Source organism: Anolis carolinensis, chromosome 1 (assembly GCF_035594765.1).
Source record: "Anolis carolinensis isolate JA03-04 chromosome 1, rAnoCar3.1.pri, whole genome shotgun sequence".
In the NCBI taxonomy this organism is placed as follows: domain Eukaryota; kingdom Metazoa; phylum Chordata; class Lepidosauria; order Squamata; family Dactyloidae; genus Anolis; species Anolis carolinensis.
In genome coordinates this window covers 1,310,344-1,333,955 of record NC_085841.1, presented here as the reverse complement: position 1 = coordinate 1,333,955, position 23,612 = coordinate 1,310,344, and the positions used below count along the sequence as shown (strand labels likewise).

General features: G+C 46.7%; 1 protein-coding gene across 2 annotated transcripts; it reads right to left on the bottom strand.

The window, feature by feature from the left end:
• Positions 1-64: 64 nt before the first annotated feature.
• LOC103278385 (uncharacterized) lies at positions 65-23,612 on the bottom strand. 2 transcript variants are annotated; one of them, XM_062969104.1, is made up of 4 exons: positions 23,404-23,612; positions 5,956-6,259; positions 3,674-3,880; positions 65-1,261 (listed from the first exon to the last, which is right to left on the bottom strand). In XM_062969104.1, exons 1-4 carry the CDS (start codon positions 23,599-23,601, stop codon positions 981-983), a joined length of 990 nt encoding a protein of 329 aa, XP_062825174.1. In that variant the 5' UTR covers positions 23,602-23,612; the 3' UTR covers positions 65-980. The 2 variants fall into 2 exon arrangements, with proteins under 2 accessions (XP_062825174.1, XP_008105897.2); XM_008107690.3 differs by lacking the exon at positions 23,404-23,612 and adding an exon at positions 7,716-8,675.

Genomic DNA, 23,612 nt, shown 5'->3' with positions numbered 1-23,612 from the left:
GGATTACAAATACAAAACAAACATACAATTAAACAGGAAAGAACACTCTTTCAAGCCAGAAAGAGAAAGTTTCCCAAGTTGTATTACTTTGTCTTGATGTGATTAGTATGGTTCCTTTTTAGCATCATCACCATCCATTATTACTCCCCTGAGTTTGTCCTTTGCTGGCTGGACTCTGCGCCTACTGGATCCCCTGCTTCGCTGAGTACCAAACTACTGTATATTTAGTAGTAAAAACCAAAGTTTTGTTTTTACTGGAAATATTCCAAGCCATAGATCGTGGAATCTGTGGGTAAAGAGAGCCCAGCGTAAAATAATAATTTTAGGATAATACTAGCTGTGCCCGGCCGCGCGTTGCTGTGGCGTTGTCTGGTGGTGTTGGTGAGAAATTGTTGAGGTAGTGGTGGTATTGAATGTCTGTTGTATGGTTGTCTTTATGTTTAGTATGCATTTGGTTGTTTGTGTACTGTGAAAGTGGTGAGGGTAGAGGGGGTCTATGTCCCTGTGTAGTATTATATAGTATTTATACGTTGTCCATGTGTTGTGAATGCTTGGATTGTGTGCTGTGTGAAAGAGCCTTGAGTCTATACTGCCATATAATCCAGTTAAAATTAGATAATCTGTATTTTATAGGCAGTGTGGAAGAGGCCTAAGTGAGGCCTAACTCTGCCTGTCCCTTGGGCTGAGTGGGTTGCTAGGAGACCAAGTGGGTGGAGCTTAGCCTTCTAACCGGCAGCAATTGGATAAAAGCAATTATTCCTCTCTGTCTAATTAGGACTTTATTTTTATTTTCTTTTTGTTGTATCAACCTAGAGGCGTGGATGAGGGGTTGTGCTGTCAATTTTCGAGGTTGTGGGATGTTTAGTTTTGTTGTTTTGTTGGTCGCCAGGATTCCATCACTCTTTTATATATATAGATAATAGTCAACAACATCCTTATCCTTTATGTCCTCTTCCTCCCAATAATGAGATGCCTGGCAGCTAGCCGCGTCCAGAAAAAACTACAGATTCTGAGACTTGGACGGAGCGCCAGGGATTGCGGGGTCTCTCCCCCCCCCCTTTGCAGTGGTCTTCAAGGACTTCGGCCACAATGGCCACGGCCTCCTCATTCATCGGGCAAGCGTAGAAGCCTTCGTGGATGGTGTAGCGAGCGTGAACGGTGCGCACCACGGCCGGGTGTTGTGCCTGCCACTTGGTGCTCACAAAGTAGTTGGATTCCTTCGGTTTGTGATGCAGCATCACCAAGACAGCCTTCGGCTCACCTGGAAACACAAAAACAATGGAAGCTGTGGGGAATGCCTGGTTTGTGCTTTCCTTTGTGATAGATTGGGTGGCCCTGGCAGTCTCTTCTGTGAGAGTTTTGGGGGGGAAATGGGTGTCTGCAATTTCTGGGACCAGCAGGTGAAGCAGACGTATCTAATATTTTTTCTCTCTGACTTGCTGTTTGTGCACGCTCAGAAGGGAAACTGAAGGAGGTTGCTGTTTGCACTACAGGCTGTCCTGAATAATAGTAATAGTAATAGTAATAGTAATAATAATAATAATAATAATAATAATAATAATAATAATAATAATAATAGTGCGGTTTTCTGGCATTGTATATTTCTGCCGCTTCTGTGACTGTTCATTTGTATTTTGATTCCATAGCCCACTTGTCAATGGATGTCCAGAATCAGCAGCATCCATTGCGGTTCTTTTTATCCTGGACGATGACCAAGCCAGTAGAGACTTTGTTTTGGTTTGTTTCTCCATAATGCTAATGGGTTAGGTGCTCTTGGTTCCATTCCACAGCTGAGGCCTCTCTGGCTTGGTTGGACCTGCCGGTAGTTACACTACCGCCAGCACAGCCCTCAGCTTCCTCAGAATGGTTAAGCCCCCCCCCCCCCATGTCAAGGTGGCACCCATCAAGGCCATAAACACCTGGGCCATATCTGTCATAAGATAAACTGCTGGCATCATGAACTGGGCACAAGTGGAACTTAGACAGAAAAACAAGAAAACTCATGACCATTCATCATTCACTGCACCCTCGCAGTGATATTGACCGACTATAAATGCCTAAAAGATCAGGGGGCAGAGGACTCTTACAAGTAAACAAGCAGTCAAAGAAGAAGAACATGCCCTGGCAGAATATGTCAAGCAGAGTGAAGAACCTGTTTGATTGAATTCAAAAATCAGAAACTCCTCAAAGCACAGCAGACAAAAAACCAGTACAAGAAAACCGCACTACAAACTAAAGCTGACAGCTGGCACAACAAAACATTGTGCGGAAAATTCCTTGACAAAATTGAAGGAAAAGCTGACAAGGAGAAGACCTGGCTCTGGCTCACGAATGGGACCCTGAAGAAGGAGACAGAAGGCCTGATCCTTGCAGCCCAGGAGCAAGCCATCAGAACAAATGCAATTCAGGCCAAGATTGAAAAATCAGCTGATGACCCAAAATGCAGACTCTGCAAGTAAACTGACGAAACCATTGATCACATCCTCAGCTGCTGTAAGAAAATCGCACAGACAGACTACAAACAGAGGCACAACTCTGTGGCCCAAATGATTCATTGGAACTTGTGCCTCAAGTACCACCTCCCAGGAGCAAAGAACTGGTGGGATCACAAACCTGCAAAAGTATTTTATATTTCTTTTCCGTTGCTCCCCCTAATATCTATCCTCCAGAATACCCCACTCCCTTATGACCCTGTTCGCTGTGGTTTTTATTTTTATGTCTTCCTCACCCCGAGTTTTAACTTAATGTTCATGTGGTCTGCCCTTGTTTTTATTGTCTCCTTGTTTTATTTTGTAATGGATATTATTTACTGTATTGTTTATTGTATTGTGTTGTGCTGTTCTTTTATATGCTGTTTACATTGTATTGTTCTGGGCATGGCCCCATGTAAGCCGCCCCGAGTCCCCATTGGGGAGATGGTGGCGGGGTATAAATAAAGTTTTTTTATTATTATTATTATTATTAATGTACAAACACATTTGTGTCTGGACACTCCCCAGTTCCAGCCACACATCAAGGTCAACACAGCTTCTCAGTCATTAACTCTTTACAGACTAGAGCATACTCTGGATGATGCAATCAGTATGCAATACATGCCAGACACAAATTTCATTTAAACACTACTAATACACAAATTCCACATTAACAGTCCCATCCCAGGGAGATGACTCAGAACTGCTGAGAGGTCTAGGTGAACCAAAGGGACACCCTCCCCTGTCCAGCTCTCTTCATTGGTCATCCACCAAGGCAACCAAGGCTGTCTCTGTTCCATAGCCAGGCTTGAAACCAGAATGAAATGGATCTAGATAATTTAGATACTAGAGTTACAACCATCCAACCTACAAATCACTCCTAGTTAAGAGCAGGAAGTGAGAGAAACCTGGCCCTCATTTTTGTTTTCCTGCCGGAGTGTCATACTTTTGCTGTTTACTTTTGACAGCAGTAGGATTGGCCAGAGCAGGATCCCATTCTTTCCCAGCTCCAGCCTTGTCGCCTTGCTTGCTGTAACCAAATACCCAAAGTCTGCTTCTCATTTTCCCCTGATGCCCTCCTGGTGCCAAGGCTGCAGCTGAAAGGCAGCCAGCTATTCATCCCAAGGAGGAAATGCAAAAGGGCTGCCTTGGTGTGGAAGGGCTTTGCAAAAAGGAGTTAGACATGGCAAGCCTGGACTGACCTTGGAGACCCTCAAGAGCGTTGTCCATGTCGGTGCCCACCCGGGACAGCACCGGGCAGAAGACCACCAGGAAGTGGCCGGAGCCCTCTCGGTACTTCTCCACCTTGAGGTTGATACGATGATCAGAAAGGTGGTCAGAGACCTTCTTTAAGAACTGCTTTTCACAGCCACCAGTCTTCGCGGTGACACGGACCTGGATATGGAAATCTGGGGAATGGGAAGGGGAAGAGAAGAGGGACAAAGCTCTTTTGAGGTGCATCTAAGCCGCACTTTGAAGACGTCACCTTCCTCGGAGTCTTGAGAAAGTGTGCCTCACAGAAGACCACCACTGGGTTTTGCAGCTCAGCATGACTCTGACCCCTGGACCCTCAACTGCACATGCATCGCTCCAAGACAGATCACAAGCAGGATGAGCCTGGAAATACACCCAAGGGCTCTTGCAGTGTCCTTGGATCCCACTGTTGGATTTTGGTTGTGGTGTATGAAATGTAAATCAAGTGTTTTCTGCTGTTGCGCAAGAGTGTGTGTTTCAGTAATGAAACAGTTGACAGCAGGCTAGTTAGACTGACCTATCATTTATTTATTATTTATTTACAGTATGTATATTCCGCCCTTCTCACCCCGAAGGGGACTCAGGGCGGATTACAATGATGAACACATATATGGCAAACATTCAATGCCAACAGACAAACAACATTCAGTTTAGACAGACACAGAGGCATTTTTTAAACATTTTTCCAGGCCACAGGGGGAGCTGTTGCTTCACCGTCCAGTAGTGGCTGTACTGTACTTCCTCATTCCTTTCCTCGTGTTTTGCTGGTAGTTTTATGGTGTTGTAAATTAGCCTCCCGCATAAAGCGTCCCTAAATTTCCCTAATTGACAGGTGCAACTGTCTTTCGGGGCTGCATAGGTCAACAGCAAGCCGGGGCTATTAATGGTCAGAAGCTTAACCCGACCCGGGCTTTGAACTCATGACCTCTTGGTCAGTAGTGATTTATAGCAGCTGGTTACTAGCCAGCTGCGCCACAGCCCGGCCTTGATTTCAGGCATGATATCAGGCATGATTTCCGGCCTTGGAGGTCGGAACTTCCTAGACTGTGGAATGTGTTTCTTATCTCTGTGTGAGTTGAGCTGTGCTTGCCGAGGGGAGAGGCTGAAGAGAAATGCCAGCTCAGAGCAATGGCTTTTGCTATGCTTTGTAAATATGTATTATAGATATTGAAATAAATGTTTGGACTTCAGACTACGAATGTGTTTGAGTCTGACATTTGAACAGAGGAATCGGTGTGGCAGACGATTGCAACCAATTCATCAGGGTGCTGGAGAAGATGATTGATGGAGCTTGAAGATACTCCCACCCAGCTCGCACCCTGACCCTCATCCACGCCGACACCCACATGGGACAAAAGGAAGGGGGTCTGACAGGCTTCCTCAAAGCTGACATGATGGCAATGAAGTCTCACCACTTCCTGATCACCAATGGACCTAACTCCCAACCTATCACACAGGGCAAACTATGGGCACATCTACACTGTAGAATGAATGTGGCTTGACACCATTTAATTGTCATGGCTCCAAGGTATGGAACCTGGTGGGGAGTTGTGTCTGCTTTGAATCTCATAATTTGGAAGGAAAGGGGGAGGGGAGAGAATAGAATAATAGAGTTAGACGAGACCATATGGGCCATCCAGTCCAACCCTTCTGCCAGACACGAAAAGCACAATCAAAGCACCCTCGACAGATGGCCATCCAGCCTCTGTTTAAAAGCCTCCAAGGAAGGAGCTTCCACTGGACTCTTAGGCAGAGAGTTTCACAGTTGAACAACTCTTTTTAGAGTTGGGATGTCCTTTCCAATTTTCAGGTGGAATCTCTTTTCCTGTCATTTGAACCCTTGGCTCTGAGTCCCAGTCTCCAGGGCTGCAGAAAGAAAAGCCTGTTCTCAGTTTGTCAATTATCGAATAATAACAACAATTACAATTCATTGAGGCACCAATGCGTTTAGTAGCAAAGGATAAGGACTGTGCAAGATGACAACGACCAGCATCCCATCGCATGGAGCCACAGCAGTTTAAGTGGCATTGAACTGCCTTCATTCTACAGGGTAGAGGCAGCCTTTGAGGTGATGATGTTGTGCAAACTGACCCCGGAGTAGCTCTTCAGGATAAGACTGTAATGCAGAACAACTGAACCGCCCCAGCCCTGCACTTTGGATTCATGCATAGAAATAAGTGCGGCCTCCTCCCATGTTTCCCTTTGACTGCCCTGGTGCCATTTCACCCACCTGTTTTAGACCATGGAAACATCGAAGTTAAGTATCCTGGCCCCTGGCTTCTCCGGGCGTCTTTGAGCTTTTGCCGAAGCTGTTGATTCTCAGCCCTGAGCCGGGCCACTTCCAGGAGCGTTTGGGCTTCCTCCTGGATCTCCTGCTGCAGCCGCTGAATCTCAGCCTTGAGACGGGCCACTTCTGTCTCATGGGATGCTTGCCGTTGCTCCTTTTCTTGCAAGAGACGGGCAAAAGCTTCAGCTGGCACCGGCATGGCTTCGAGAAGTTCCCTGGCTGCAGGGTCTTTGAATTGGTTCACAGCCTGCAAAGGAGGACAAGTCTGCAGGTTTATTTATTTATTTATTTACAGTATTTATATTCCGCCCTTCTTTCTCACCCCGAAGGGGACTCAGGGAGGATTACAATGAACACATATATGGCAAACATTCAATGCCAACAGACAAACAACATACATTAGACAGACTCAGAGGCATTTTTAACATTTTTCCCAGCTTCACGATTCCGGCCACAGGGGGAGCTGTTGCTTCACCATCCAGAAGTGGCTGTACTTCCTCATTCCTTTCCTCGTGTTTTGCTGGCAGTTTTATGGTGTTGTAAATTAGCCTCCCCGCATAAAGCGTCCCTAAATTTCCCTAATTGACAGATGCAACTGTCTTTCGGGGCTGCATAGGTCAACAGCAAGCCGGGGCTATTAATGGTCGGAGGCTTAACTCGACCCGGGCTTCGAACTCATGACCTCTCTGTCAGTAGTGATTTATAGCAGCTGGTTACTAGCCAGCTGCGCCACAGCCCGGCCCCAAGCAAGACAAGTGCGGAAAGGGAACCCTCTAGAGCCGGGGGCCAAATGGGCAGTTCTGAAGGGAGAGAGCAGGATCCCCAGGATGGGAACCACAGTGGGAAATGGTCATAGATCCCTGGGATTGGAGGAGACCCCAAGGGATATCCAGTCCAACCCCTTTCTGTCAGGAAGACACAATCAAAGCCCTCCTGACAGATGGCCACCCAGACTCTGCTTACAAACCGCCAGGGAAGGAGGCTCTGTTGGATACTTATTTATTTCTTATTTATTTATTACAATATTTATATCCCGCCCTTCTCACCCAACAGGGGACTCAGGGCGGCTTACAATAAAACGCATATATAAAAATTATATCTTATATTATACAGTGCAATATAAATCAGTTAAAAAATCATTATTAACTTACATCAGTATTCATAAAACACATTATAAAATACAGGTAGGCGTGTTCAGTTCAAAAAACTGGGTCTGTCGATTGAGTTCAGCGTACATGATAATAATTAACGCTGCCAGTTATTATTCAAAAGCCTGGCCCCAGAACCAAGTTTTAACCTTCCTACGGAAGGAGAGGAGGGAGGGAGCCTGCCTGACTTCAATGACTTAGGTAGGTAGTCTTTTGCCAGGGGCTGGATGGTCATCTGTCAGGAGGGCATCAATTGTGCCTTTCTGCCCTTAGGAGTCCCTTCCAAATCTAAAAAGGATATGCCCTGCCTTGGAGTCCAGTGGGGTCTCTTTCTTTCTCCAGGGCTTTTTAAAGCAGATTCTGGATGACCATCTGCCTGGTCTGATTTGAATATGCCTTCCTGAGTGGCAGCAGGGGTGGACTAGATGGGCTTTGGGGTCCCTCCCATCTCTAGGATTCTATGCTTTGCGAAATGTGTCAGGGTTTGGCGCCCAAAGAACCCTTTGGAGTCTGCCCGGTGCACCCGTTTCCGGCATGGGACAGAAGGGGACTCACCTTGAATCTGGAATGAAGAGATACAAGGAGAGCCTCAATGGACCCTTTGTCTTCATCTGAACCGGCTCCACTTTCGGGTTCCTTAAAAGGAGCAAAATGGGGGAGACTTACAATGACATCAAGCACAAAACAGCCATTTTGGGGTGCCATTCCCAGGCTGGGTTCCCCCTTCTGTCTGGCCTGTCCTTCCTTGCCCTCACACGAGATGTCTTCTTCTGCCTTGTCCTTCGCTGACCGTAGCATTTGTTGGATTTTCTTTGTGGGTCTGTAGATGGTTTGTAGGTTGTGTTTCTTCATCAGTTTGCCTATGCGGTCAGTGGTTCCCTTGATGTATGGCAAGAACACCATGCATACATTTTGTGGGCGAAAGGTCAGGAGAGAATACTTCTAGATAGAACATGGCCATACAGCCCGGAAAACATACAACAACCCTGGCCATGAAAGCCTTCAACAACACCTTTGACAACACTTCACTCTTATTCCTCTGGGCTTGTCCTTTGCGGCCTGGGATCTGCACCTGCTGGACCCTTAAGAAGGTCTAGATCAGGCCTGGGCCAACTTGGGCCCTCCCTCCAGGTGTTTTGGACTTCGGTTGTTAGGAATGGTGGGAGGTGAAGTCCAAGTTGGCCCAGGCCTGGTGCTCTAGTTACTTTGGGAGGTCTAGTTACTTTTGGAAGGGCTGTGGCGCAGGCTGGAGAGCAAGCCAGCTGCAACCAGCTGCAATGAATCACTCTGACCAGGAGGTCATGAGTTCGAGGCCCGCTCGGAGCCTATGTTTGTCTTGTCTTTGTTCTATGTTAAAAGGCATTGAATGTTTGCCTACATGTGTAATGTGATCCGCCCTGAGTCCCCTTCAGGGTGAGAAAGAAGGCCGGAATATAAATGCTGTAAATAAATAAATAATAAATAAAATAGTTCCCCTTCAGCCAGAGCAGGGGTCCCCAAACTAAGGCCCGGGGGCCAGATGCAGCCCTCCAAGGTCATTTACCTGGCCCCCGCCCTCAGTTTTAGACTTAGGCTTGATGACCCAAACCCCGGCTTTTAAATTAATTTAAAAACGCAGCGGAGAGTTCCGCAGGTTACTCTCCAAAGGAACAAAGCGGGACCGCAGCAGACTATTATTAAAAGACTTTTTTTCTTCATTTTCCCCTTCCCTGAACTATGTAACAAATCCCCCCAATAAAAGTAGCATTTATTTTAACAATAACACTCTCTATCTGGTTATTTTGTATCTTTTCTCTGACTCCCTCCTTTGCATGCAATCTCTCTCTCTCCCTCCCGTCCCTTTAACTCCGGATGAGATTTCTCGGCCATAGATTAACATGGCGGACGATATAAATTGGCTCATATCTCTATCAAAATTACCCCTAGAACGCTCCTCTTTTAGTCCTAACCCTTTCTAAGGCTCCTGACTCGAAGACAACCAGCAGAACCGGAATCGGTCCAGTTTTCGGCACCTCAACAGCTGACTGTCAAACGGGACCGACGGCTCCTTTCAAGCCAAGCTGCTGCCTTATCCCGGACTTTCCTCTCCCCGCAGCCGCGGAATGGGTTTAAGAGATCCCTAGCCCCTTTCTGTGAACTGGGGATGGGGGGGGATCGCTCTCTCGCTGGGGAGACATAGTTCTCCAAGGACCCTCACCCTCTACAGCTGTCAGGGGGTGCCCGGACGGGTGCCCTCCACGTTTCATTCATACTTTCTTGATTTTATGAAGGAGAAGAACACTCTTCCCCAGACCTACCCCTGGACTTATGAAAACCTATACTTCCAAAGACTACAACCCACACGTGCCCCTTCCCCATGCCATCTCTATGGATTCCTTATGAACTCTTTTTCCTCATGTATTTGTGAATTTTCATATTCTATGTACCTGGACACCCTCATGACCCACTGTTGTATGAATTTCCATATTGGGTTCCCCAGATGTTGTAAACCTCATTCTTATCAAATGTTTTCAGTTGATTATATCATCCATGGTCCCCCTTTGTGCAATGTAACCCCCCTCTATGGATTCTCCCTTTGAAATCTACCTATCTGCCTATATGTATTTATACTCTTTGGGATCCCCGGAAAATATGTGTTTTTCCCAGCTGGGTTTATGTTCCAACTTTATTTTAATTTTCACTTTATCCCATATAATTGTCAAATCATGAAATCAAATGGGAAATATTATGACCCCAACGTGAACCTTAGCCCCATGACCCAGACCTCCCTTCCCAAAAACAAAAGGATAATCTGCCACAGTTTAATCCAATCTCATTCCGATCGCATGGACAATATAGGGTTTAGAGTCACCAAATTCCTAAAGGTGACTCGCCCCCAAGGCAAACATTGTCACATCCCAGGCCAGGACGCCGCTGGAAGGCACCCTGTGGGGCCCGTCAATGACGGCTCATCACCACCCATCACCACTTCCCGTCTGACACCCCAAGGCATATCTAAAATCTGTGAACGTGACAGGACCCCGGACACCCTTGATGGGTGCCATTAATTCCTTTAGAAATCGGCTGGGCCAGAATTAATCTGATATTTCCTGTCCGGTCACCTCATTGTTTCAATAGCTCCCGCCTCCTCCTCTCTGATTGGCCCGAGGGGGGACGAAAAACGGCTCCCCATTGGGCCAGCAGAGCAAGGCGGGAAACGAAAGCCCGCCTCGTTCAACCTCCCAGCCTATCCGCGATCAGATGGGTGGGGGAGCAGGGCGGGAAATTCAAAGGGCTGTCAGACCGAAACATTGTATAAATATGGCTTTATTTGAAACATATGTTACGCTAGTAGATTGAATGATCGCTATTAGCGTCCTTTTCAGCTGAATTGCTCAATAAAAACTCCTTGGCGGATTTTCCTTCAACTTGGCGGACCTTCTTCATTTCAGGCTTCAGGTTGTATTGCGGCTTATATTCTCCTTTTGGCTTCGCCAAGGTCCGTTCCCTCAGGACCGGGTCGGGTCTCTCCTTAAGGGCCCGATCCCCCAAAGTGCGGTCGACAACATAATTTGGCTTTACCACGAAGGGACTTGCTTGGAAGTTCCAAAGATCAATTTCTAGGCTAAAATTCCAAGCGGCGACCTTGGTCCAGATATTCTGGGACAGGTTGGGGAGAGAAACGGCTGCAAGGAGGGCCCTCCGACCAACAATTTGACCTCATTTCACATCCAAATTTCTCTGGCAGTCCCTTTCTCCCTCTAGATCTGATTCAGGGTACTGATCAAAGGAGCCAGATAGGAGGAAGCAGATTTTTAGCTCCTCGAAGGAAAGGCGCCAACGTGAAACAGGGGACGCCCTGTAAAAATAAAAGGGAACCGGCCCCGTTGTTGAGACCCAGGTGGGAGGATCCCTGGATGTATTGCACTTCGGATCAGGGCTCGGTAACAAATTCCTGGTGAAACGCGGGAAAATCTGGCACCCGGGGGGCGTGTGAGAACAGTCTGGCTTGTAAGATTACAGGTTCAAGAATCGCGGGGTAGGGGAACGGTTGTGTTCCCGGGGCACCTGCGGATTCCACGGACGCCAGCCATTCAGTCTTGGTGAAGGGAACTCTCGGTAGGACGAGCGGCACCTAGCCGGTTGGGTGAGTCGTTACTCCGTTAACTGTCAGGTACTGGGCAGGGGTTGAGCCAAGAATGGGTGTTTGTTCAAGCACGTCTAGGGTGTCCCACCCCAGCAGACATCCCCAGGGATTCTCCATTGGGAAAGATCCTGGCCAATTGGGGTGGGCTTTGCATCGAAAAACATGGTGCAGGCCAGGTTGGGCTAACTCAGAGCACATAAGTGGCCCCTTGTGGCCCTTGAAGGGGGAACAGCTTGCCCCCCCTTGCTCAAGTCGCCGAATTCGGAGTGTTGACCTAAGGTGACTCGCCAGGGGGAGGGCAAGTGGTCCCAACTTGCTTATGCTGCAATGTTCATGGCCCTAAGCCAGGGAGAGAATCGGAGGGGGGGGAGGGGGGTCCACGTCTTCCCATGCAGAGATTTGGGCTCCAAAAATAACCCCCCCAAAGATTCCCCCCTAGACCCTTTTCCCCTTACCCCCTCCTCCAGAGGATTTTCTGGACACATTTGCTTGCCTTCTCCCCACCCCATCAGCCCCCTCCTCCAATCCCCATCCCCACCTTTTCTCCTCACCCTGAGTCCTACACCGACCCAGAACCCCCAAATCGACCCTTCAAGGGAACCTCGGCTTCCCGGGATCCCACTCTCCCAGACTCACTCTTCCAACTCCCTGCCATTTCACCCCGTCCCCCTCCGTTTTCCAGCCCTCTGTTTTCCCTCAGCCCCATCTCCCCTCCGTTTCCCAACCTCCTATTCCCTCTCCACCCCCCCAAACCGGATCCCTCTAAGCCTTTTTTCCCTTCCACCCCAAGACTTCTTCCCCCTTGCAGCCCCCCTCCCTTAATCTCTCCCTCTCTTCCTCTCGCTCGTCCTTTTTGGCCAGAGGAACAGGGGGAAAGGAGGGGCCCTGGGGGGGATGAGGCAGGGGAAGGAGGAATTGACTGTTCAGAGACCATAAGACATCCATTGCCATCCTCTGTTTTATCTGAAGCCTGGATATTGGGTCAATAGTTCTCCAAAGAATTATTTTCCCCTCTCTCCCTCCTTTTCAAAGCAATCTGCTTCTGAAATTTTTTTGAGTCAAACTGAAGGATCCTGTGTCCTCAAAAACTCCTTTCCCTTTTTCTTTTTTCCTCACCCAATCCCTTTGAGCAACCCTGCAAAAACCCCCCTTTTTGAATCTCCCTCTCAGCCCCCCCCCCTCCTCTCTGGGGGTTATTGTGTATCTTTGGAAAACCTTCCATCTTCAGAGACTGGCTGAGTCCTGCGTGGGGCTTCCCTGTTCTCTGAGTAGTATTCTTTGTTTGATTGCCTTGACATTGGAGCTTTGTCTGTCCTTTAAATGTGGGGAACCAAGTTTTGTTCCTTTTCCTCATGATTTTCTTCCTTGAGCTATCCTCTCTGTTTCTCTCTCTCCCTCTTGTTTGCTATCTCTTGAATGACTGTGTATACAATGGGTTAAGGGTTTTACTAACACTCTCTCAGTATAAAGGGACCGTTGGGAATTGTAGAATGGGGATCCTGGCACCCCACATGGAAGGCACTCCACTCCGACCTGGACTACCAGGACCATCATCCGCTCCTGTGGCTATAAAGGGACTCTGAGAAATCCAGCTCAGATAAGGCGAGAGCAACCAGTGGGGTGCCATCACGGTGATGAGGCCCCCACCCACAAGCTGGCTCCAACCCCTGGCAGGGGTCGTAAGGCTGACCCTGAGTAGAAGAACATCCCCCTTCTAATGCAGGGAGGAAAGGGCGCCCCCACGAGACCAGGAGAAGGCTGGCAGGTAAGGGCGACCCCCCTCACCTGAGAAGAGGCTAAAGGTGTGTCCCCATGGAGCCACGAACAGGACCCTCACTGTTGGTCGCTGGGTCAGGTGCAAGTGGGGAGCCCTAACATGGCTGCGAGGGTGCCAGAGGAACCTTCAGTATTGAAAATGTCCCAGAAGGTATGAATGATTTATTTCCATTTTTTTCCTCCTTTTTTTCTTCCTTATAAAACTAACCCTCCACACTTAGGGTCTTGGGGGCAAGGGGAGTGGGGAGGGGACACGTGATCTCTTTTCTTTGCTGTCTTGAGGCATTCTCTACCCCTCGGACCCCCTTCCTGGGTGGAGGTGCTGGACCTGGCTGTGGACACTAGGAGGCGCCTGGTGAAGATGGCATCACATCCACCTCGAAGTCCTCCTGACCTCCTGCATCGCTTGCAAGGTGCTGGAATCCATGCCAGGATCCATCAAAAGTGCTCCTGAACCAGAACCAGCCCCCACCAGCGGTGAGGAAGACAAAGACCTGTGGACTGCTGAGCCGGGAGACGACCTGAAGGTGTTGTTCCGGAAAACACCTCCTCAGGGCCCGCCGCCCGCAAGCTGTCCTGACCCACACCCTCCCGAGGTCCGGAGAAAGGCCAAACGCCAGAGACGGAAACACAAGACCCCCTCCAAGGACCCCTCCAAATTCCATCCTTCTAGCACCACGGGAACACCCCCATTTGGACCTACAAACATTTGACAGCTCACTTTGACAGCTGTCAAATCGGCCCTCACTTCAACCCCCCCCCCCCCCCCCCGCTCGGAAGAACTAACGCCGCGATTCCACTGGGAGCTATCCAGCGTGCTGAATCAGGAGCCGTGAGTTCTAATTTTCCCTCTATTTTTCTCTCCCTGCTCTTTCCTATCTTTCCCTGCTGGGAGCTGTCCAGGGTACTAACCCTAGAAAATGCTAACCCTAATTCTCATTCTTTCTCTGACTCTCCCTGCCAGTTCTAGCCCGGTGTTGTATGAATGGCTTTCTTCTAAAGTAAACTTCTGGCAACAGTTGGCCACAAAGGCCTTAAATGTCTCAGACTTTTGCCTGTCTAGTGGAGCCTCTGCCACAGACCTGTTTTCCACCTGTTTAATTGGCATACCAGAACCTCTGGAAGTTTTTAGAAATTATACCATGTTCCAAGACATCCCAAAGGATATGTCTTATAGAGATCTCTCTAACTGGGGAAGAGTCTCCATGGACAAGTTGCCCGGCATGGCTACCATCCGCCTTGCTCATGTTCCTCAAGCAGAAAATTGTTTTCAAATTCCCACCTGCACCGGCAAATGCCATCAGCTTCCCATTGACAACTCTCTAAATTGCACCCATGTAGAAAAACTGTCTCATCTGAATGCCCATCTGGTCCTGCCCCCAGGATGGTTTTTCCTGTGTGGACAGACAGCCTATGGTTATCTACCTGCCAACACCTCCATGGGGAATTGTGCCTTGGGTAGGCTGTCTCTTTTTATGCCTTCCAAGAACGACTTAGAATTGGCACACTCTTTGGGTCGGAAGGCAAGATCCATTCAAAACTTGGATCCCAATTGTGACCCCTCAGTGGTACTAAAAGGCATCCCACAATTTGTGGCGGCTGCATTGTTCACTCCTGGAGTGGCCTCAGCCATGAATTATAGGGCCATAAAGCATCTGGCCTGTGCACTGGTCAAAAACATCAATTATACCTCTCAAGCCTTGGCATCGGTGGCAAAGGAAATGCATGAGCTGCGGGAGGCTGTATTAGATAACAGGGCAGCTATTGATTTCCTCCTATTAAAGAACCACTATGGCTGTGAGAGCGTAAGGCACATGTGCTGCTTTAATTTGACAGACCAGACTCCTATGATTCATAAATCCATCGAGAGTTTGAATGATTTGGCCTCAGGAATTAAGGAGACAACTGGATTCGACCTTAGTTTTCTGACCGACTGGCTCCCTTCTTTAGACTGGCTGAGGAAAGGTTTTCTCCTCTTTTTAGCTGTAATCCTTCTCCTTCTAATAATAAGCTGCTGCTGGTCACATTTGCCCACTCTGTTCCAAATTTGTCGCAAAAAGAACCATTCGAACCCCTCTCAGCAGATGGCCATGCTGCCGTTAAGAGGTTATAATGCTTATGCGGTAGGGCAGGGGCGAAATAGGCTCCGCCCATCTCGCCCCGCCCTTACCGAGTGGGGAATATGATGACCCAAACCCCGGCTTTTAAATTAATTTAAAAACGCAGCGGAGAGTTCCGCAGGTTACTCTCCAAAGGAACAAAGCGGGACCGCAGCAGACTATTATTAAAAGACTTTTTTTCTTCATTTTCCCCTTCCCTGAACTATGTAACAAATCCCCCCAATAAAAGTAGCATTTATTTTAACAATAACACTCTCTATCTGGTTATTTTGTATCTTTTCTCTGACTCCCTCCTTTGCATGCAATCTCTCTCTCTCCCTCCCGTCCCTTTAACTCCGGATGAGATTTCTCGGCCATAGATTAACATGGCGGACGATATAAATTGGCTCATATCTCTATCAAAATTACCCCTAGAACGCTCCTCTTTTAGTCCTAACCCTTTCTAAGGCTCCTGACTCGAAGACAACCAGCAGAACCGGAATCGGTCCAGTTTTCGGCACCTCAACAGCTGACTGTCAAACGGGACCGACGGCTCCTTTCAAGCCAAGCTGCTGCCTTATCCCGGACTTTCCTCTCCCCGCAGCCGCGGAATGGGTTTAAGAGATCCCTAGCCCCTTTCTGTGAACTGGGGATGGGGGGGGATCGCTCTCTCGCTGGGGAGACATAGTTCTCCAAGGACCCTCACCCTCTACAGCTGTCAGGGGGTGCCCGGACGGGTGCCCTCCACGTTTCATTCATACTTTCTTGATTTTATGAAGGAGAAGAACACTCTTCCCCAGACCTACCCCTGGACTTATGAAAACCTATACTTCCAAAGACTACAACCCACACGTGCCCCTTCCCCATGCCATCTCTATGGATTCCTTATGAACTCTTTTTCCTCATGTATTTGTGAATTTTCATATTCTATGTACCTGGACACCCTCATGACCCACTGTTGTATGAATTTCCATATTGGGTTCCCCAGATGTTGTAAACCTCATTCTTATCAAATGTTTTCAGTTGATTATATCATCCATGGTCCCCCTTTGTGCAATGTAACCCCCCTCTATGGATTCTCCCTTTGAAATCTACCTATCTGCCTATATGTATTTATACTCTTTGGGATCCCCGGAAAATATGTGTTTTTCCCAGCTGGGTTTATGTTCCAACTTTATTTTAATTTTCACTTTATCCCATATAATTGTCAAATCATGAAATCAAATGGGAAATATTATGACCCCAACGTGAACCTTAGCCCCATGACCCAGACCTCCCTTCCCAAAAACAAAAGGATAATCTGCCACAGTTTAATCCAATCTCATTCCGATCGCATGGACAATATAGGGTTTAGAGTCACCAAATTCCTAAAGGTGACTCGCCCCCAAGGCAAACATTGTCACATCCCAGGCCAGGACGCCGCTGGAAGGCACCCTGTGGGGCCCGTCAATGACGGCTCATCACCACCCATCACCACTTCCCGTCTGACACCCCAAGGCATATCTAAAATCTGTGAACGTGACAGGACCCCGGACACCCTTGATGGGTGCCATTAATTCCTTTAGAAATCGGCTGGGCCAGAATTAATCTGATATTTCCTGTCCGGTCACCTCATTGTTTCAATAGCTCCCGCCTCCTCCTCTCTGATTGGCCCGAGGGGGGACGAAAAACGGCTCCCCATTGGGCCAGCAGAGCAAGGCGGGAAACGAAAGCCCGCCTCGTTCAACCTCCCAGCCTATCCGCGATCAGATGGGCGGGGGAGCAGGGCGGGAAATTCAAAGGGCTGTCAGACCGAAACATTGTATAAATATGGCTTTATTTGAAACATATGTTACGCTAGTAGATTGAATGATCGCTATTAGCGTCCTTTTCAGCTGAATTGCTCAATAAAAACTCCTTGGCGGATTTTCCTTCAACTTGGCGGACCTTCTTCATTTCAGGCTTCAGGTTGTATTGCGGCTTATATTCTCCTTTTGGCTTCGCCAAGGTCCATTCCCTCAGGACCGGGTCGGGTCTCTCCTTAAGGGCCCGATCCCCCAAAGTGCGGTCGACAACAGGCTCGCCCAATGTATGAGATGACTTGAAGGCACAACACCAACAATCCTATTTGATTATCTCATTGGCCAGAAGCAGGCCCACACTTCCCATTGCAATCCTGATAAGTTTACAGTATGTTGGTTAAAATTATTTTTATTTTTAAATATTGTATTGTTCTTTCATTTACCAATATTGTAAATGAAATATTGTAAATGATGATATGCTAATAATATAATCTATATATATAAAATGATAAAGTTGTTTGCGCAGTGACTATAACAACAAAACTAAACATCCCAGAAATACGAAATTTGGCAACACAATGCAAAAGGCTTGCCTCCAGGTTACAACAACACAACCACACCACAAAACCACAATCCAGACCCACAAAACTCACAACAACGCATCATGCGATAACAACACAACTAAACGCCCCAGAAATACAAAACTTGGCAGCACAATGCAAAAGACTTGCCTCCCAGTTGTAACAACGCAACCACACCACAAAACCACACAGGACCCACAAAACTCACAACAACGCATCGTGACTATAACAACACAACTAAACGACCCAGAAATACGAAACTTGGCAACACAATGCAAAAGCCTTCCCTCCAGGTTGTAACAACACAACCACACCACAAAACCACAATCCGGACCCATAAAACTCACAACAACGCATCGTGACTATAACAACACAACTAAACGCCCCAGAAATACGAAACTTGGCACACAACTAAACGCCCCACAAATATAAAACTTGACAACACAATGCAAAAGCCTTGCCTCCCAGTTGTAACAACACAACCACACCACAAAACCACAATCCGGACCCACAAAACTCACAACAACGCATCATGACTATAACAACACAACTAAACGCCCCAGAAATACGAAACTTGGCAACACAACACAAAAGCATTCCCTCCCGATTGTAACAACACAACCACACCACAAAACCACAATCCGGACCCACAAAACTCACAACAGTGCATCGTGACTATAACAACACAACTAAACGCCCCAGAAATACAAAACTTGGCACACAACTAAACGCCCCAGAAATACAAAACTTGGCAACACTACACAAAAGCCTTGCCTCTCAGTTGTAACAACACAACCACACCACAAAACCACAATCCGGACCCACAAAACTCATAACAAATACAAAATTTGACAACACAACTCATCCACCTCCCCAATCCCTACATTCACACTTGGCCTCCAAAAAAAACAATTACAATAATAACAATGACAACAACAACAACAATAAGAATCAACACCATCACAGGCAAGAAGCAGCCAGGCACTGAGGCTGAGAGGCCAGTCAGTGCTACACTGGGCCTCCAAAAAACAATACAGTAGCATCTAACTTATCCAACCTTCATGACCACTACAACAACAATAATAATAAACACCTACACAGGCAAAACAAAAAAAAAAGACTATTGTACCACAATAAAAATATAAACCGCACTCAGCAGAATCAGACATTACAACTAACAACAAACCAAAGACAACAGGGATCTCAAGCAATTATCAATCAACACAAAAATTGAAGAAGGTAACAGACTTCAAATACTACTACTAATGTGAGTATGAAGAAGGGTGGAGGTCACAGCATCAATACAACCTAATGTAGACTGACCAACACCACCAGACTAAGCCACAGCAACGCGTGGCTGGGCACAACTAGTATATAATATAATACAATCCCGGGGGAAGGCAATGGCAAACCACCCCAGTATTCTTGCCATGAAAACTACATGGATCAGTACAATATATAGTGTATACATATAATATTAATAATAATATTATAATGTAATACAATATATTTATTTATTTATTTATTTATTACAGTATTTCTACCCCGTCCTTCTCACCCAATAGGAGACTCAGGGTGGCTAATAATAATAATACAATATAATAATATTGTATAATATAATAATAATAATATATTATATATTAAATGTAATATTACTAATAATATTATGGTATAATGGTATAGTACAATATCTATATCTATATATATAAAAGAGTGATGGCATCAGGGCAGCGGACAAAACAACAAAACTACAGGCCCCACAACCTCGAAATTTGACAACACAACCCATCATCCACGGCTCTAGGTTGATACAACAAAAAGAAAAGAAAAATAAAGTCCTAATTAGAGGGAGAGGAATAATAGTTTTTATCCAATTGCTGCCAGTTAGAAGGCTAAGCTCTGCCCACTTGGTCTCCTAGCAACCTACTCAGCCCAGGGGACAGGCACAGTTAGGCCTCACTTAGGCCTCTTCCACAGATTATAGATTTTAACTGGATTATATGGCAGTGTAGACTCAAGGCCCTTCCACACAGCTATATAGCCCATTTAGAATCTTATATTATCTGTTTTGAACTGGATTATCTTGACTCCACGCTGCCATATAATCCACTTCAGTGTGCATACTAAACATAAAGACAACCATACAACAGACATTCAATACCACCACTACCTCAACAATTTTTCACCAACACCACCAGACAACGCCACAGCAACGCGTGGCCGGGCACAGCTAGTATATATATATATAATGCTAATATTGTGCTATGCTAATAATATAATATACTAGCTGTGCCCGGCCACGCGTTGCTGTGGCTTAGTCTGGTGGTGTCGGTCAGTCTACATTAGGTTGTATTTATGCTGTGACCTCCACCCTTCTTTATACTCACATTAGTAGTAGTATTTGAAGTCTGTTACCTTTTTCAATTTTTGTGTTGATTGATAATTGCTTGAGATCCCTGTTGTCTTTGGTTTGCTGTTAATCGTGACGTCTGATTCTGTTGAGTGCGGTTTACATCTTATTGTGGTACAATAGTGTTTTTTTTGTTTTGCCTGTGTAGGTGTTTATTATTATTGTTGTTGTAGAGGTCATGAAGGCTAGATAAGTTAGATGCTACTGTTTTGTTTTTTGGAGGCCCAGTGTAGCACTGACTGGCCTGTCAGCCTCAGTGCCTGGCTGCTTCTTGCCTGTGATGGTGTTGATTCTTATTGTTGTTGTTGTTGTCATTGTTATTATTGTAATTGTTTTTTTGAAGGCCAAGTGTGAATGTAGGGATTGGGGGGGTGGATGAGCACTGAATGGCCTTGTAGACACAGTGCATGGCTGATTCTTGCCTGTGTAGGTGTTTATTATTAGTGGGTGAGTGGATGGATAGATAGAGTGGGTGCTCTCCTTGTTTCCTTTATTCCTATGCTGTTCCCTTTCTCTGCTCCGATCCTGAGCTCGCTGATAAGAACACATTGGTCAGAAAGGAGGGTAAATATAACCGGATCAATGGCCTTTCTCTCCCTTTTGCTCTTGGCCTTCTGGGCAGAGAGGGAGGGCTCTTGTCCTTGGCATTCCTTCGCTTCCCTTCCCTCCCTCCTTCCTTTGTTCTATCCGTCCCAGCCTTTCCTGCCTGCGGAGCCATGGAACTGGGTCAATGGGTTGGATGGCGGGGAAAGGGAGAAGGAAGAGGCCTTTAATTGAAATGCATGGACTCCATGCCATGGGGTGCTGGAATTTGTAGTTTGCATCCAGTCCAACCCCTTTCTTTCTTTTTGTCATGGAGGAAGAACCCACCCAAACCTTTCAGACAGATGGCCATCTGGTTTAGTTGTGTTGTTATAGTCACAATGCGTTGTTGTGAGTTTTTTGGGTCCGGATTGTGGTTTTGTGGTGTGGTTGTGTTCTTCCAACTGGGAGGTAAGGCTTTTGCATTGTGTTGCCAAGTTTTGTATTTCTAGGGCGTTTAGTTGTGTTGTTATAGTCATGATGTGTTGTTGTGAGTTTTGTGGGTCCGGATTGTGGTTTTGTGGTGTGATTGTGTTGTTGTAACCAGGAGGCAAGGATTTTGCATTGTGTTGCCAAGTTTCGTATTTCTGGGATGTTTAGTTTTGTTGTTATAGTCACTGCGCCCGCAACTTTATCCTTTTATATATATAGACTAGCTGTGCCCGGCCACGCGTTGCTGTGGCGAAGTCTGGTGGTATGGGAAATAAAGTATTGAGGAATTGGTGGTAGTTAAGGTAAAGGGTAAAGGTTTTCTCTGGGGGTTGGTGCTCATCTCCATTTCTAAGCCGAAGAGCCAGCGTTGTCCGTAGACTCCTCCAAGGTCATGTGGGATGACTGCATGGAGCGGCATTACCTTCCCGCCGGAGCAGTACCTATTGATGCACTCACATTTGCATGTTTTTGAACTTCTGGGTTGGCAGAAGCTGGGGCTAACAGTGGGGGCTCTCTCCGCTCCCCCAATTCAAACCTGCGGCCTTTCGGTCCAGAAGTTCAGCAGCTCAGCGCTTTAACCATCAGGGGATATTATTTCCTAAAGGTTGTGAATATACAATATTTCTGATTGGTTTTTTTTGTCTGTTGGAGGCAAGTATGAATGCTGCAATTAGGAAAAATGATTAGGATGTAATGGCCTTGCAGCTTTAAAGCCTGGCTGTTTTCTCCCTGAGTGAATTTTTTGTTGGGAGGTGTTTGCTGGCCCTGATTGTTTCCTGTCTGGAATTCCCTTGTTTTCAGAGTGGTGTTGTTTGCGATATTTTATGTGCTTCTACTGTCTGTGGCCCTGAGAAAACAGAGGATTTGCCAGACTTTGATGATGGGAATACTTGGTTGGGAGGTGTTAGCTGGCCCTGATTGTTTCCTGTGTGGAATTCCCCTGTTTATTTCCTGTCCTGGTTTTAGAGATTATATTGTTCTGCATTATTCTATCCCAGTAATTATTTCATATTAAAGTACAATCTCACTTATCCAACATTCGCTTATACAATGTTCTGGATTATCCAACGCAGCCTGCCTTTTCATAATCAATGTTTTTGTAGTCAGTGTTTTAAATTCATTGTGATATTTTAGTGGTAAATTTGTAAATACAGTACTGTAATTACTACATAGCATTACTGTGCATGGAACTACTTTTTCTGTCAAATTTGTTGTATAACATGATGTTTTGGTGCTTAATTTGTATAACGATTACCTAATTTGATGTTTAATCGGCTTTTCCTGAATCCCTTCTTATTATCCAACATATTCACTTATCCTGCCGGCCTGTTTATGTTGGATAAGTGAGAGTCTACTGTATATTGATAATCTTATATTCTCTGCTTAGAACTGGATTATATGAGGCCCCTTCTTCACAGCTATATAAAATGCACACTGAAGTGGATTATACGGCAGTGTGGAGTCAAGATAATCCAGTGCAAAGCAGATAATATAAGATTCTAAATGGGTTATATAGCTGTGTGGAAGGGCCTTGAGTCTACACTGCCATATAATCCAGTGCAAATTAGATAATCTGTGGAAGAAACCTAAGTGAGGCCTAAATCTGCCTGTCCACGAACTGAAGCCTGGCTGTCCCTTGGTTGCTAGGCAACCAAGTGGGCAGAGATTAGCCCTCTAAACTGGCAGCAATTGGATAAAAAAAATTATTGCTCTCCCTCTAATTAGGACTTTATTTTTCTTTTCTTTTTGTTGTATCAACCTGGAGGCATGGATGATGGGTTGTGTTGTCAAATTTCGAGATTGGGGGGCCTGTACTTTTGTTGTTTTGTCCGCTGCCCTGATGCCATCACTCTTTTATATATATAGATTGTATGTACATAAGCCGTTTTGAGTATAAATGTAGTAAATAAATACCGGTAAATAAGTAATTGTTGCTGGGTTGTTGTTTTTTTTGCACTACAAATCAGACATGTGCAGTGAGCATAGGAATTTGTTCGGGGTTTTCTTTTTTTTCAAATGATAATTCGGCCCCTCAACAGTCTGAGGGAGCATAGAATCATAGAATCATAGAATAGTAGAGTTGGAAGAGACCTCATGGGCCATCCAGTCCAACCCCCTGCCAAGAAGCAGGAAATCGCATTCAAAGCACCCCCGACAGATGGCCATCCAGCCTCTGCTTAAAAGCTTCCAAAGAAGGATGGAAGCATGAATCAGCCCTCCAGTTAAATCGTTTGGGGACCCCTGAGCCAGAGGGAGCTTCTTGGGTCCCGCTTTCACTTTCCTTCCTCCTTTCCAGGAAGCCAAGGCGAGGCTTCGCCAACTTGTTTACTCCTATCCTTCCACCCAGGGAAGGGGCTCGTTTGGCACAAAAGGCCACCCTGCTTTGCTCTGCACATGCTCGGAGGTGGGGGGGGGGGGTCTGAGGGGCTCCTCCTCCCGCTCCTCTTGCTCCTTGCCTTTGGAGGCGCAAAGGGGCCCGACTTGGATGAATCACCCCGGGGCTCCTCGGAGGAGGGCTCCCCGCTCCTGCCGGGGTCCCCGGGGTCTCGTGCCGCCCCCGCCGGTTCCTCAGGAGAGGGCCCCGGGTCCGGGTTCTCAAGGCGGAGGGGCAGGTGGCCCTCCGGATCGGGGACCTTGGTGCTCGTCTCCTCCATGGCCGGGAGGG